Source organism: Episyrphus balteatus, chromosome 2 (assembly GCF_945859705.1).
Source record: "Episyrphus balteatus chromosome 2, idEpiBalt1.1, whole genome shotgun sequence".
Classification (NCBI taxonomy): Eukaryota; Metazoa; Arthropoda; class Insecta; order Diptera; family Syrphidae; genus Episyrphus; species Episyrphus balteatus.
Window position 1 is genome coordinate 122,895,441 of NC_079135.1, and position 16,742 is coordinate 122,912,182.

Genomic DNA, 16,742 nt, shown 5'->3' on the forward strand with positions numbered 1-16,742 from the left:
AATATGTTTTTCACCATTGATTCAATGCAGAACGCATTAAATTTTACTATACCTACGTATTTTCTCTGGGTGTAGTCTTCTCTTAACCCTTGTAGTCCCATGTGACGTATCTGTTACAAACCATCAAAGATCCCACAAAAGCTGTACTTTTGAAACTTATAACATAATTTTTAAATATTGCTTTATCGAAATAGTATACTTATTAGTATTTCTAATAAATGGAACCAATAGTTTTTTTATTGACAGTTAATTGTGAAAATTCGGCGTTTTTGTAAAATAAGCGAATTGGTGTAAAAACTACGTAATTCAGAAAAAATATTTTTCCTGCCCACGTTTTATTATTGGATTTTAGGAAAGTACCTAAAAATAAATATAAGATAGTTTTTTGTGTGAATTTTTGCTATTACATACATAAATAAATTACTTATACTTATTGTTTTACTCCGTAAATTTCGAAATAACTCAGCAAATACTGTAGGTATTGAATTTTAGAAAAATATGTGTATTAGTATTTCAGATATATTCCTGAGAAGCTTTTGAGGTTCTAGTTTTCTAGCCACCACTGTTATATAAAAATTTCTCCTCAAACTATGCAATATTTATTCTACTATATTCGGAAATGCACTTTATAGGTGCAAAAGGTTATCAAAATATTAAGTGCGTTTTTCGATTTTGTTTTCATACAGTTTGTGCATCATCGCTCAAATTTGTACGAGGATTGATTAAACATATTTCAAATTGTGATGGCTTCGGTAACGATATTATTTTTCGTGTCAGTGTGTCTTGTAATAAGTGGTCTGATTGATTTTGCTGAAAGCTTCCCCCTCGAGGGGGCAAGCAAGAAAGTTGTTTACACTCGTTATGTCCGTAGAAGACCAATTCCATATTCAAATGATTTTGTTGAAGAAGTAATTGAAGTCTTTAATACTCAACGGAGACCTCCTCCATATGCATTTTTACATGATGAAGATCTAACTAGATTTGTGAGGTGTGACTTTGATCCTAGTATGCCGGACTGTAAGACAATTTTTTTTTTCATTCTGAGTAGGAAAACATAATTAATTTGTGATTTTTTTTTTTTTAATCTAACCCAAGGTGACGATGAATCACAGGAATCTGATTCTGAAGGTCGAACAGAAAATTCGCCTTTATCAACAACTACGACTAAGCCTTCTTCCACTTCAACAACGTCTTCTTCGTCCTTTTGGTGGCAAACAAAAACTGAAACTACATCAACAACAACAGAACAAAATTCAAACTCAAATGAAGAGGGTATTGAGTTACGATATGACATCATAACAGAGATTCCAGAAACAACTTCAACAACAAGAATTCCTGCGGTTTCCATTCCTACTACTTCTATTCCTGCGGCTTCCGAGGAGGAAGAATATGGTGAGGAAGATGAAAATAATGAAGGTGATAATGGCAACGATTACGAAGGTGAAACAAACCAGGATACTAAATCAAACGAAACAGATGATCCAGGTAAAACGGAATATAACGAAGAAGATGAAAATGCAGAAAATAATAATAATTCTGAAGTTGTAGCAGAAGTTGAAATTGAGAAAAATGGCAATGATGATGATGAGGGTGGTGATGTTACCGAAGATCAAACTCAAGAGGCAACCACAAAGAAGTCATTTTTTAATTGGTTTTAAAATTATTTAATATAAATAAGGTAAAATAATAACTATATCACATATTTGAAAGAAAAAAAAAACAAGTGGTTTTCAAAATACATTCATATTTCTAATTAAATCTAATGAATTTTTCGACCACTTAATTTAATAAGCATTTTCGAAGTGTCAGAAATTGTGTACTTTTACTCTTGAAAACGTTATTCATTATATAAATAAAGTTCAATTTAATATACTGTTTAAAATAAAATAGAAATAAGTGAATTTTTACAAAATATTTTACTATTTATATTCCTTTTTTTTTTAGTTGACAGCAAATCCAGGTATCCTCCTCTCATGGACACAATTCGGTGTTATTAAACCAGTTCAATAATAATTACTTTTAATAATACACTCCTGCTCAAAATTAACGCACACTTCTTTCTTCTTTAGTTATACCCCTGTATCTTATTTAAAATGGCTTTAAAATTCGTTGGTGTATTTTTTTGTATTTGATTATTGTTAAGGAAGTCGAAAAAATGCTAAAATGCAACAGTATCACCAACCAAAAAAAATAGGCGGACCAAATTTAGCAGTTCAAATGATATTAAAATAATTTTTGTTTTTTAAAAACATTTTTTAATGGAAACAAGGTACAGTTCTTTTCAATAATTGTATTCATTACTTGGTATTGTCTCCTCTAGCGCATATGATAACTTGGAGTCATCTGTTCATTCCTCGAATTAACTTTTGAAGGTTTTGTTATAACTATTCTTTCACTCTAGTTTTCATCTTCAGTTGATCAAGACTGCTTTAAAGTGGATTTCGGTAGCAAAAGCATCTCTACAACATTTCCTAGACATGTTAAATAAGCATCAAATTTCTGCGTATTTTTTTTTTTTCTTAAATACGTTACTTAGTTTTTCTTTGTCTTGAATATGTTCCACAAATTCCCTAATGGTTTTTTGGGCTGAAGGAGATGGACTTAAAAGTTGAATTGTACCTTTTTGAAATAGTGATCAGAAGTCCTTTAATTTGATATCATTCTTTTCACTTTAGCCAATTTAGCTTATTTTAGAAAACTGTTGACGTCAAAACTTGGAGGTTGAAATTCAATATTGAAGCATTTTGGCCACAGTGCAATGTACACTGACTTCAAAGCGTGGACTGTTATAATATAATCTGAAAAGTATGCTCATTTTGCAAAAACAGATTGTATTGTATATGCGAAAAGAGCTCACTTTTCAAATACCTACTAATTCTCAAAAAACTAAAAAATGCAGTTTATTTAACTTTTTGGGCAATTTCTCATATGACCCGAAACGTGAACAAATTTTGTGGGCAAATTCAGATTCATGTTCAGGATCTTTAAAACATAGTATCTATTAGCCATTCAGAACAATTATTTTTGCAGAAGTTTATACTTTTATATGAGCCTGTATGCAATTCGACTTGAATAAAAAACCCAATTTCACCGAGGACAAACGATGAATTTCTAGCACCTTGTCAAATTCCACATTTGATACAAATTTCTGCATATCAAACTTCATTCTTGGCGTTTATTAAGAGAGACAAGAATTGAAGAGGGAGATAGTCGCTATGAAAATCAATATTTTTTTTTTTGTAAAATCTGCAAAGATTCAGTAAGTGTAAATAAGATGCATTTTTTTCTTTTTCACACTCGTTCTTTAGCGCCTCAGTTGATAAGAAATATTCCAAGGGAAACAAAATTCCCCTGGAGAATGACAATAGGTCCTTAGAGGCATAAGTTCAGCCCCGGGGCAGGTCTAAACTTGGAAAATGTAAGAAAATGTAAGTTTCTTTTTATTTTTGTTCATCTTATTCAACATTTTGTAGCTCCTATCGGAATCAGTTTTTATTTTGTGTCACAAAATTAATTTTAGCACAGTAAATTATTGCTAAACTTTTTTGATTCCCGGCAAAGTGTCAAAAAAGGGACGTTATATATGGTGGCTTTTGAAATGGTAGATACTTGTTTACTAGAAACGCAATTTTTTTTGCTTGGGCCCCTGAGATTAAATAAGAGAGAATATCAATTAGTAGTCCTATAATATTTGGGCCCCTGCGCAGACTTGCAGTGTTTTTGAAATTGAAATAATATTAGTTTTTATTAAGTTTTTTGGAAGCCCAAAACATATTAATTCTTTTTCAGCTATCGTGTGGTTAACAAAGAATGCAGTACGCGAAAAGGCAATTCATTTCCTTAAGATAAGTATCTTTGGTAAAAATTATGAACCTGAGTGAACATTTAAAATCTTTAAGCTTCGTTATTTTGTCTATCCGGGGCCCTGTTGTTCGTCGGGGGCCCCCTCCAATGGTATGTTCGCTCTCGTAATGGGCACTACAGGCCATTACGAGAGCTTGGTTAATTTTGCGCAACACCAGGGCCCTATTTCATAAAACTATTAGTGTTGTACTTGTAGACTTGTAGTTACAAGCACAAATAAAATATGGAGTTGTAGTTTTCTGTTTCATAAAAAATTTCATTCATTTGTAGTCTGGCGAATTCAAACTATTTTGCTTCTAAAAAACTACAAGTGTAACTAGGGGTAACAAAAATAAACAAATAATAAACAAATATTCGAACTTTTTGTAGCAGCAGCGAGAGACGAAATATTATGAGAAATATTTGTGAAATATAATAAACATTATTGGCTTTATTAGCTAAAAGCTTGATTTTTAAAGATTGGTTTTTGGTAGATTATGGTCTTAACATTTAGTTTAAATATTAGGCTATAGAAAAGTCTATGTTTCTTGAGAAAAAAGCTACAAACAAATGAAATCGAGCTTTAAAGATGAATCAGTGTTGTTGTGTTCGATTTTTGAATGGCAAAATGTTGTGAAATTCCTTTGAACTAAAACATTGATGCACTAAATATTACTTGGCAAAACAAATCATCTTTTGCAACTTTCGTCAAAAAAGCTTAAACTCATAAATGAAGTAAATATTTATCTCTAAGTAAATTAATCTTTAAGGATAAATAACCAAATTTAATATTCATTACTTTTCCGCGTTATGGGGTGGAGATGCCTCGGGAACTTTTTGCACTTTTTGTTTAAAAAATTCTTTACCATCTAAAAAAATATTTTAGTGGTCTTAGCGTTATATTAAGCATCAAAAGTTCCTAGATAGTCTTTAAACCCATGCGCTCCAAATCTAATGCAGTAGGTAACGAGAAATTTAAACTAATGAAACTATCAAATTGTGTGTATAAATGTTGAAATCCCTACAGCAAGAGCATATGAAAATTCAATGCTATAACAATGCAATTTTTTTTAAGTACCATACAAATGCCCGGCACCAATACAAATCCTTCTTACTATATCAAAAAGTTAAATTCAAGTCGTTTCCTTTATATCCTTAAACCGCAATTACTTACAATCAAAAGCTTCTATTTTGAGTGCATATATTGCAGGAAGATGAATGCATAATGATTTAAAAGGCAAGACTTTTTGTAACTAGGAATGGAAGATTGATTTTAGTGTCAACTAATTTTTGATATCATAAAAATTTAAAAGACTGCATTAACGCTCCTTAAAGGGACAACAAAACTAGTATATTTTTTTCTGTCCATGACACCCAAAAATTGTTGTAAATTCTTTATTATAATACTTGATAATTTAAGATCCATTTTAGTGATACAACGTTATCCATGAATTAAATTTAAAACCCAAAGGAACCAAAATTAGCCATCATATTTTGTTTTTATTAGTCTTTCTACTCTTGTAAAAAAATAGCTTGTAGCTACAAGTCTATCACTAATAAAAATTTTACAAATACTTTTATGAAACAGAAATATTCGCCGCACTTGTAAATTTCACTTGTAGCTACAAGTCTACTTACTTGTAATGATTAGTCTATTGAAATTCTTTATGAAACAGAAATTTGCTGATAATTTACAAGCTACAAGTAAATTCACAAATAATTTAGTCTTGTAGTTTTATGAAATAGGGCCCAGGGATATGTTTTCCTTGAACAGAATTTGATTTAAAACAAAGGGTTGCGGATTAAGCGTTCCCTTATTTTGTCAGTTTTAGTATATTATGTTTACTTCTCAGGCTTAACATATTCTTCCATGTATATTCATGCATTGCATGTGTACTAAGTCAATAAGTTCTTAGCCTTGAACTTTATGTGATTAAGTAAATGTTCATTTAGTCGCGCATTTTTTTTATCAAGTTAACCTTGTTGTTAAAAATTTCTTGAAATTAGATCAAGTGTGTTTCCGTGTGGTCAGTAATAGATTCATTTTACTTAACATAGAAATATTGCGTAGAAAGTGTTGATGAATACTAATCAAATAATTACAATTATTATTTTACACTACACTATGTTGTTTAAAAAGGTCACACTCCATTCTTTATTTGCTAATGACGCATTTAATAAAATCAGTCTCGACGTTGATTGTAAAAAAAATTTGCAATAAATTTTAAATAACCACTGACCAGCCAATACATCCAACTTCTGTGAGCTCACTTACCGAAGTCCTTGGAAATTTCGGTTCCGTCGCTTAAAACACTTCTATGAACAATTTTAAAGATTTCTTTTGAGGAAATCGTTAAAGAAGCCTTATACAAGATTTAATCTGTCAGATGTTATTTTTTCTCTTGTTATCGAAGCTATTGTGTTCTAACCTACCTCAAAAAGTGAAATTCGCTTAGATTTTTCAATGAATCATTCAAATGTATTTGTTCATAAAACCTGATAAACAAAAATAATACAAATTAATATATTGTAAAGTAACCATTTCCATCTTAATTACCTACTCATTACTTAAACAGCGAATAAATATATATAATCCATGTTACATTAAGATCAGATTAGATGAGAATATTTCCGATTTGTTTTTAGATCGTTAATACTCGCTCATTAAGAATGACGTTATTATTATTCTTAAATGATAGTCTGTATGTAAAGCTGCCTGCTACTTATTTGTGGCAATCTGCTAATATATACGAAAGTGTGACAAAAATCAAGTCAATAAAACTGTCATACACTATTATGAATGAGACTATTTAAATGCGGATCTAGGTTGTTATAAAAAGCATATTTTTATTTAATTTAGAAAAGTTCAATTAAGTGCTTCTTTTTTTTTTTATCTCTTGAATGCTTTTAGACTTGAGAATCTAATTTTCGATTTTCGAAAACAATTTTCAATCGAATCATAAGATCATTTATAATCTTGGAACCATAGGAATACCTTTTAAAAAGTATTAGCTCTTATCTCAATGTGCTATTTTGCACACGCTTTGCGAAAGTATTTCTATGTACGAAAACCTTGATAACCTTTGGTGATTTCAGTCAAATTTTGTCAACAAAATTTCCCATAGTTTGTGATAGTTACTGATCAAATCGATACGATGTCATATTAATTTACTTGCATACAGTAATTAGCAGAATTTTTTGCTACTTTTGAGTCAGTACTTAAAAGTCGATCGTTGCAAATAGCCAGAAAAATATTAAAGACAAATCATGAATAGATTATTATTTTCTATTGGATTGTTAACCTTGATAGTGACTGCATTCAATGTCAATGCAGAAAGTGTTGAAGGGGAAGTAAAGCAGGCCGTTGGAAACGAAGTTACGAGTGAAGAAATAAAATGTGATTTGACGGTACTAATAAAAAAAATCGCTCGTTATTTAGAAAAAGAAGCAGATGAAGCTAAGGACAACATCCAAGAGGAAGTTAGAAGATTTCGTGATGATATCAAGAAACATTCCAACAAATTCAAGGAAGGAGCCAAAAAAATTAGATCGAATTTTCAGAACAAATTTGAAGAATTCATGAACAAAGTAGTTCTTTCTTTGGATGGTCCTGTAGTAACAACACCACACACTCTTCTTGCCAAACCAAGTGAAGATTTTATGAGTAACGATGTAAATTTGGTGGAGAAAATTTGTGGACATGGTCATATTGTGGATAGCCTTGGAAGATGCAGAGAGCTTTAAATAATTTTTTAAAGGATGTGTATTTAATACAAGGACGAGTGAACGATGTGTCACTGATTTCAAGACAATAAATATGACATCATTGAAGGAGGATCATTCAAAAAATGTGGACAGTTTAAATTTCAAAATTGGCAAAGAGCGTTGCATATTTTTTTTTACAGCAGATAAACATTTGATTATTGTAAAAATATATATAAAAATATAAATTATTAAATGAACTAAGAAAATGGATTTATTCTTAAAAACTTAATGAGTAGGTGCAATACTATGATTTTTTTTATTTCAAAAAAGTTCAGTTATTTATGATTCCAACTTCGTAAGGAACTCGGCTTTTTTTTATGAATTTTTACAAAAAAAATAAATGTTCAAAAAAAAAGGAATTTGTGGGTTTCATTGTGTTATTTGAATGTAAAAACTTTTGTTTCTACTATTTTATTTTAATTTATTTTTTATTTCGATTTCAATTGGTTTCGTATTCAAATGACATGAATTATACTTATCTATCTGAACAATGTCAAAACAAGATGTTTAAGTGTTGATCTTACATGAAACAGGGTAGATTTAAAAGAAAAAGATATTCCTTTTGAATTGTAATTTGAAAATTATTTCTTCTTCATCTGAAAAAAACCAAATCCACGACTGGGTCGCACACATTTGTTTTCATGTTAAAAGTTGCTAAAAATACAAAAGCTTTTAAAAATTCAGAAAAGAATATTACAAATTTAGTTTTTTTAACTAAATCTTGAGAATATGTAATACATATACAATTTTTTTTATTACAAAAGAATCTCTTTAGGATTAGATATTTTTAGTAAATAAGTTTTAATTAATGAGTTCAAAGAATTCTGCCTAGGTGTCTGATAAACTTGTTTTATTTTACATTTTTGTATCTACATGTCAATGTTCGTAAAAATCGAGAAAAAAAATTCTCATACAGCTACTTTTCTCGGTATCTGAAAATTTCAGTTCTCTCTCGGAACGAATTAAATTATTTTTTTTTTTTTCACTTTTCACTTGAGAGATTCTCTCACAAAAAGAAATTAGAAAGATCCAAAAAGATCTAAAAATATCGGAAAACAATTATTTTTTGGTTGGTTGATTCATATCAAAATTAAACATTTTTTTTGTTTTGTTTTTTTAGTTAGAAAAATACATTTTGGATGTTTTAGGTGCACCTTTTTTGGCTCTGAAGAAATAGAACATGCGTGAAATGCTTTAGCTTTGGGTTTTGGCACAACTTTTTATAGTTATGACTTATGAATATGAACCGTATCAACCTAGAGTGTCGCAATATTGTCAAAAATGTGGTCTTTAAGACATTGCAGAGTGCGGTTGTGTTTCCACAGTGGTTGGGTGAATTTTTAGTTTTTAATCATGGTGCAAGTGTGTTGGTTCGGCTCTCAAACAACGGTGAAGCTTCGGTGAAATTTCTTTTTTAATTGGGGATTACGATGAGAGAAAGATAAATAAAAATCATGTGTGCAATTAACACGTTATAAAAGTAAAATATTAAAAAATCATTTTTCTTTAAAAAAAATACCACCATTAAAAAGCTAAAAGCTACAAAAGTTCCAAAGAATAAACAATAAAGCCATACTTAAATTTTTACAATGCGCAAAAAGTATAAAAATAATTTATTCAAAACAATCATTTTTAATGAAAAAGCAAACAAATCAATCTTTTCTCTCTTCTAACACCAATAAATCCATTTTTTTATGACAACCTATTATTCTACTACCTATCTAAATTTCACTTATTTATCTATTAAAACAAAAAAGTTATAATCAATTGATTTTTCCTGTTGCTTTTCATCGTGTTTCAAATCTATAGCTGATGATACCCGGGTAACCGGTTACCCGGGTAGTACCCGGGTACTCGAGTAAATCGGGTAATGCCCGGGTACCCGGGTACTACCCGGGTACCCGAAACTACCCGGGTACCCGGGTACCCAACTACCCGATTACCCGACTACCCGATTACCCGGGTATTATTTGTCACTGAATTTATCGGAATTGCTTCCTACTTTTACCAAATATTTTTCCACGACTAGTAAAATGCTTTTAAAAAAGTGATAAAGATAGTAATATAATTGTTTTTATTTGTATATTCGGTTACCCGGTTACCCGGGCACCCGGGTAATTTCGCTTACCCGGGTACCCGGTTACCCGGGTAGTAGCCATTTTACCCGGGTACCCGGGTACTCGGGTAATTTACTACCCGGGTACAAGCTACCCGGGTAACCGAGTACCCGGGTAGCATAATACCCGGGTCGAATCATCAGCCCTATTCAAATCACTACGATACTAAAGAAGTTTTCACTTAAAAAAATTGCCTTTTGTCATGCCGTCTGTCTGTTTGTGCGTAAGGACAAGGTTAATAAAAATAATTTTTAACGGTAGGTATCTCCCATTGAAATTTTAAGGTTTTTTTTAAACTTAAATGAAAAATGGATTACAAAAAACATTAATTTTTCGAAAATGGCACTTTTTAAAATTTTTAAATTTTGATTAAAGGTGTTTGTGAACGTTTTTGGTAAAAAAGGTCTTTTTTTAATGGCTCAAACGGTTTGAAATTTAGGTGTTTTTAGTTCATAAATGAAATCAAGCTGCGTACCTACTTTTTGTGGAGCGTTGATTTATTCAAGAAGTCAATTTTATCCTTTGAAGAATGAATTCTTGTTCAATTTTTTTTTTGGTTAGCATTTAAACGACTTGAACTTTAAGAGCATCAGGTCGTGCAATGTATTTCGATTTATTTTTTATACCAGAAGTATAGCCAATTGGGAACTTCAAAAGATACGTTACTTTTAGCTTATGTAAATGTTTGATTTTTTTTTGACATCGATCCACTATTTTGATTTAAAGATGCAAAAGTGCTTTTCATCAAATAACTTAACACCAGTTCATTCCGTGAGTTAAACTCACAATTCACAAGTCAGTGATTTCTTTAGTTGAAAAACTCTTGTAGAAATACTAAAACTAGAGCAATTTTAATGCACTATTAAAATGAGTCAAGATTCCAAAATGAATCATCAACCAATTAATAAATCCATTTCATTAAAATTTGACGTGTTCGTAATACTGTTTCCCTGTAACTGTAAGCAATACATAACAGTATTGTAAAGTATCATATTTCCAACAGAGATTACTCACTCTCCAAACAGCGTAGATACTTTAACATCCATTTGCTCATATACAAACATTAAGATCAGATTTGATGAGATTATTTTCAATTTGCTTTGAAGATTGTTGACGCGCGTTTGTTAAGATTGTCATTCTTACTTTGCTGGTCTCAAATAGTTATCTCTATAAAAATATATTTTACATATTTATACGTGCTACTTATTTATGGTAATTTATACCAGCAACAGCTTGAAAAAAAAATTAAGCCAATAAAACTGTCGTAGTATGATGAATGAAAACGTTTAAATACGGATCTAGGGGTTAAGGAATTTTCATTGTCGCTTAGAAAGTGGCTTAAATTTTTTCGTTTTGAAATTTTCAAATAAATTATATTTGTTTTTTAAGGAACTATGTATTAATCAATATTTTCATAAAAAAAAAAAACAATAAAACCAGAATTTTGTTTTTTTTTTTTTTTTAATTCCCAAAACCACCAGTTTTTGAAATGTGCTCCATGAACTTTGAATATTTATGTCCAACTAAGAAAATTTATAGGAACAAAAGTTCCTGCAAAAAAAAGTGTAGGTATTTTGCTTATAAAAAGAATCTAGATGCAGTTGCATTTGATTTGTGTTTTAAAATGTGCTATTTTTACTAAAAGCACACCGTAAAAGTATCCCAATTTATTTTCATATTTTTTTCTTTTGTTCAGATATTTTCATGAACACTAAAGCTGTTAAACGACAACCATGATAACCTTTCGTGATTCCGAGTGGAATTTGTCAAGCAATATATAACAACAACACAGACTAGCCTCCAAACAAGAAGCACATTGAAATTTTTTTTAATCTTAAATGAAAAAAAGTAAGACGAATTTAATTTTCCAATAGAACTGATGTTAATCTCCCATATTATTATACCAGCTTCTTGGGATACACAATCAGATCAATTGGCTTGAATAAATTCAATTGAATAAAATAACAAGTAGCACCAGCGCTATGTAAAGTAAGTCAGTACTCAAAAGTCGGTCGTTGCGAAAAGAAAAACTCCAAGAAACGCCTTTAGAAAAAAAATTATAATATCAAAAAAAAAAATCAAATCAAATAGAAATCATGAATAGATTATTCCTTATTGGATTATTGGTATTGGCTGTGGCTGCATTCAATGTCAATGCAGAATGTGTTGATGGAGAATTAAAACAACCTGCCGAGGGTGAAGTTGCCACTGAAGATAAAGATAGTGATTTGTCGGTGTTTTTCAAAAAAGTCGGTTGTTCATTGAAAAAAGGTGCTGGCAAAGTCCAAGAAGGAGCTAAGAAACTTGGAGGCGAAATCAAAGAAGGTGCAAAGAAATTCAAAGAAAGTGCCAAGAAATTCGGATCGAATGTTAAGACAAAGTTTGGAGAATTCAAGGACAAATTGAGTGATTCTTCAGAGGAGACTGTAGTCACAACACCACACACTCTATTTATCAGCCAAAATGTGGAGCTAATTAATACTGATGTGGCTAAAGCTGAGCAGAAGTGTGGAAATGGATATATTCTAGATGTTTTAGGAGAATGCAAGAAACTTTAAATTTGTGTGTGATAAATCTTTAATTTGGCTGGGTATAAGGACAGGGCAATAGTATGACCGTTTGACACTATACCAAAGTTTTTAAAATTACTAAAAGAGAGCTGGGCATTTCATACTAAAAAAAAGCAGTCAAAAGATTGTTCTGTCCATATATACCCAAGCGTGTGAAATTGTAAAAAAACGAAGTTAATAAATTATTTTTAATAGAAATAAAAAAAAACCATTTTGTTACTACTGTAAACAGATTTTATTATGAACCAAAGTTTTGTACACAAGCCATCTTATAAATGGGAGGTGGAATGAAATAAAGAATGAGATAAAAATATATAGTTTTTTTAAAAATCAAATCCTTGTATTATTTTCAAAACTACATATAGATTCAAACTAAAAATTATCGTGTTACATGTACCAACTTATTAAATTATGTATTTATTTTAAGTAAGAAAATGAATGGTCTGTCATTTTCACTTTTAGGTTTTAGGCAAAAAAAAAAATGTTCCATAAGGACATTTTATTAAAATTTGAGGTTTAATTTGATTTTTTCGCAACATAATTCATTTTGTTTCAATTAATTTTTATAGTTTTAATTCAAACTTCAATAATATCAACTGAAAATTTCGATAAAAACTTTTTAAAAATTAAATTAAAATAAATAAATTCCTTAAAAGATTTATTTAAATAAATAATGCCCATATTAATCGAGTAAAATGAGATGCATGAAAAAATTGTTTAAACTAAATTGTAAATTTTATGACTCCGAGTTGAAATAACACTGTACTCAACGAGTTTCGAACCAGAGCCTCACCACGATGAAAAAAGTTACTTGCTTGCAGAACCATCGCAGAACCACAGCCGCACACAACATGAGATCTAATTTTTTACCATACGACTGTGGTTCGACCCTAAAAAAAATTGAAATATATATCGAAAAAGAAACCTTTTCACTTTGGTTGTATACCATCTTCAACACTTTTAAGGAACTTCACAGTGTGTTTCGGAACCATATTCAAACCCTCACATTTCCCTCAAAATCTAAGAGGTCGAAAGTTCCTCCATTCCAAAGTAACGGAGATTACATATTGACTCTTGTTTCCAGATGATCTTGTTGGAGAAACAATCTATTTTCTTAAAACTATGTGGGATTACTAAACCCTTAAGGGCTCATCATAAAGTCGAAATTGCTGAAGTTTCACGAAAAACCGAAAAACTAATTACACACGTAACCTAACTATTTCCAGATAAAGACGGTAACGAAAAAGACGAAATAATGTAACCAGGGTTGTAAAAAATCATTTTTTTAATGTATTTGTTTTCCATTACAAATTAAAAAAATTGTTTTTGCCAATAAAAAAAATTCATTGAAAAACATATTTAACGCAACTGAAAAATGTGTAAATAAAAAAAAAATGTTATTGCAAATATTTACATTAAAAAAAAAATTAATTGCAACTAAAATATTGTAATTGCAATAAAAAAAATATTTTGCATTGAAAAAAAAAAATTATGCATTGAAAAAAAATATCCAATTGAAAATATGTGTATTAAATATTTCATTTTTAATATCCGTCGAATTTCTTTCAATTTTTGCTATTTGGCCTTAAATTGAGTTCAAGAATATAGTTGAAATAGCCAATATAATGGTCAAATAGTCAAAATTGTAAGAAATTCTACGAATACATAATATTAAAAAAAAGCATTTAATAGACACATTTTGCATTGAATATTTTTTTCATTATAAAAATTTTTTTATTTGAAATACAGTTTTTTTAATGCTAAATATTTTTATTTGCAATAAATATTTTATTTTCAATACAATTTTTCATTTGCAATTACAATTTTTTTTAATGCAAAATATTTTAAGTTGTAATCATTTTTTTAATGCAAATATTTTTTAGTTGCCATAAAAAAATGTTTTTAATGCAAACTTTTTTTCAGTTGCAAAAAAAATTTTTAATGCAATTTTTTTTTATTTGCAATAAATATTCTTCTTTGTTTCAAATGCATTTATATCATTGATATTTTTGCAACGCTGCATATAACTAGTCATTGAACTTTTTATTAAAATTGCTAGTAATGAAAGTATGTAATTGCAAAAAGCTGTAATAACAAAAAGGTAATATTTTGCAACTCTGGGTTTAGGTACTTATTAACTATGTCCAATCCTTCTTCCAAAATTTGTCGCCAATAGCTTTTTGTAAATTTTACCATTATTCAGAGTTGCAGATTTTTCACAAATTGATATTAATATTGATAATTAAATGTTGACCAATTTGCGAAAATTTGCAACTTATAAAATTTACAAAACTAGCCAGTTTCGATATGAAAGTAGTTTTACTATTTTTTAATAAAATGGCCGTAAATGATTACAAATTTCTTCTGGCAAAAAATATGATGACAAATCATCTTAATCTTAGCTCAAGACACAAATCTGCATTACAAAATAACTATTTTATGAAAAAAATACACATTTAAATAAATTAAACTTTTATTTTTATTTATTTTTTGCTAAATTAAATCTGGGCACACAATTGAGTTAAAATTTTTATATTCTAAAATTATATCCAATCAAACAATAACTGGCTGGCACTTTCTATCAATATCAAGAACTTCATTGTTTGCACATTTCTCTGCAGATCCATCATCTATTTCATTTGTTTCAATTGAAATGTCGTCCTCAATATCTTTTTTAACTTCTTGTTCTATCGGATTTGTTGTTGTTGGTGAAGAAGTTGATGATACTTCTGATAGTTTTCCATCCTTTGTTGTATTTATTGTTGAAATTGTTGTTGTTGTTGATATTTTTGATGGAATTGTAATATTTTTCGAATAATTATCAATTGTTAAAAGTCGTTCCATTAAACGAGTAAATTTATTTATCACACTTTCACCAAACTTCTTAGCACGTTCTTCAAGTTGTTTTGCTTCTTTTTCAATTTCTTCAACTAATGGTTTGGCCTTTTCCAAAGTACATTGAACTTTTGAAAAGAACTTGTTAACTTCACTCGATTCTTGTTTGGAAGCTTCACTGCATATGACAGCTGCTGCTTGAATTGATGGCAATAATTCTACCATAAGATAGCATAAAATCAATGTCAAAGAAATGAATTTCTTCATTTTTAATTGAATAAAAGTTGAGGCTTTATAAGAACCGAACTGCAAGAAGATCAACTTCAGACTGAAATATGTTCTTAGATGCATGCAAGACTATGGTAACAAAGAATCAAGTTGATGGCAGAGAACCATCGAAGAAGAAGAGTGTGAATAATTTTTAAAAGGGCTTTACGAGACAGCACAGAAGTCGTCTTGCCATAATGAAAGCTACTTCAGGAAAGAGAAGGTAGGTAAAGCATCTTGACCAAGTTCAATTTATTTGCAATGAAGAGACTTTAAAATGTTGTTTTAGACAGTAATAAAACAAGATCTAAAGATTATTGACCCATAGAAAGACACTATAAAGCATTTTTTGTAAGAAACTCGGTCAACGTTATTACCTCTTTTGGTCAGAAGGTAAAGAATTGATGAGGTTTTAATGCACACAGAGTGACTAAGTAGAGAAATTTTTGTTTGTTTTTGTGACATAATTTTAAAATGACTCAGACTAAGGGGATTTTTGGAGCAAAAAGAAGAAGAATGAGAACAAATTTTGGTTTCGTGTTCTTTACAAGAGACGTTAAGAAGATAAATATCATGCGCTACTGATTAAGTTCTATCTTAAAGTTCTTATTTAAAAATTTGTAAAAAATTTGTCACCCACATCAGATTAGTTTCGCATATCAAACTGTAATTTGAAATTGTTTCATCTAATTAATTTCTAATTTTCTAGAACATCAAACCATAACGACGAAGAAAAAAAACCTCTCTAATTAGTTTGTAATAAAACTGCATTTAACTTGAGCTACAGCCAACTTTATTCTGTCTTAGTTTGAATTGTTTGCATCAAGATGATGTGTTTAAAACATAGTTTGGTTGTTATATTTTTAATGTTTACTTTTATAATGTCTTCAGCTAGTCAATGTCAAAGTCCTGACGATGAAGTTAACATTTTGAAAAAAGTTGCTGGTGCACTGGATTGTACACTGCACGAAGTAGCTGAACCTATTATTGACAAGGCAAGTTCATTGGTCGAAACATTAGGTGATAATAGCTTGATTTCAACAATTCAGGGAAATGTTCAAACTATACAAGATAAAATTGGACGTTGATTTTGTAAATAAAATAAAATAATATAAATATTTATAAAAAAAGCGATAAATAAATTGAATTAAATAATCATTTTTCTTTAGAAGGAATATTACAAAGTTGGATAGAAAAAGCGGTAAGGTATTGTTCGATCTACTCTCAAGAAGCCTACATTGTACGGAAAATAATAACTTCTCCCAACTCGGTTTTCTCTCTGAGAGATAAGATTTTAAAAACAATAATAACATATTAAAATTTCGAATACGAAATGCGTCTTTGA

The 16,742-nt window shown here is 29.7% G+C and overlaps 4 protein-coding genes and 1 long non-coding RNA gene across 5 annotated transcripts; 4 read left to right on the forward strand and 1 right to left on the reverse strand.

Moving 5' to 3' along the window:
* The first annotated feature begins 693 nt into the window (after positions 1-693).
* Positions 694-1,673, forward strand: LOC129911869 (uncharacterized). The gene is made up of 2 exons (XM_055989852.1): positions 694-1,017; positions 1,096-1,673. The coding sequence occupies exons 1-2, from the start codon at positions 744-746 to the stop codon at positions 1,656-1,658; spliced, it is 837 nt and encodes a 278-aa protein (XP_055845827.1). The 5' UTR covers positions 694-743; the 3' UTR covers positions 1,659-1,673.
* Positions 1,674-7,110: 5,437 nt separating this feature from the next.
* On the forward strand, positions 7,111-7,587 carry LOC129909712 (uncharacterized). Its single transcript, XM_055986786.1, has one exon. It carries the CDS (start codon positions 7,111-7,113, stop codon positions 7,585-7,587), a length of 477 nt encoding a protein of 158 aa, XP_055842761.1.
* A 4,106-nt stretch (positions 7,588-11,693) lies between these two features.
* Positions 11,694-12,300, forward strand: LOC129911871 (uncharacterized). Its single transcript, XM_055989853.1, has one exon. The coding sequence runs from the start codon at positions 11,822-11,824 to the stop codon at positions 12,281-12,283; it is 462 nt and encodes a 153-aa protein (XP_055845828.1). The 5' UTR covers positions 11,694-11,821; the 3' UTR covers positions 12,284-12,300.
* Positions 12,301-14,808: 2,508 nt separating this feature from the next.
* Positions 14,809-15,583, reverse strand: LOC129911872 (uncharacterized). The gene has a single exon (XM_055989854.1). The coding sequence runs from the start codon at positions 15,479-15,481 to the stop codon at positions 14,849-14,851; it is 633 nt and encodes a 210-aa protein (XP_055845829.1). The 5' UTR covers positions 15,482-15,583; the 3' UTR covers positions 14,809-14,848.
* A 619-nt stretch (positions 15,584-16,202) lies between these two features.
* Positions 16,203-16,742, forward strand: LOC129911873 (uncharacterized). The gene is made up of 2 exons (XR_008771707.1): positions 16,203-16,489; positions 16,567-16,742. It is a non-coding gene; the product is annotated as an uncharacterized LOC129911873 (long non-coding RNA).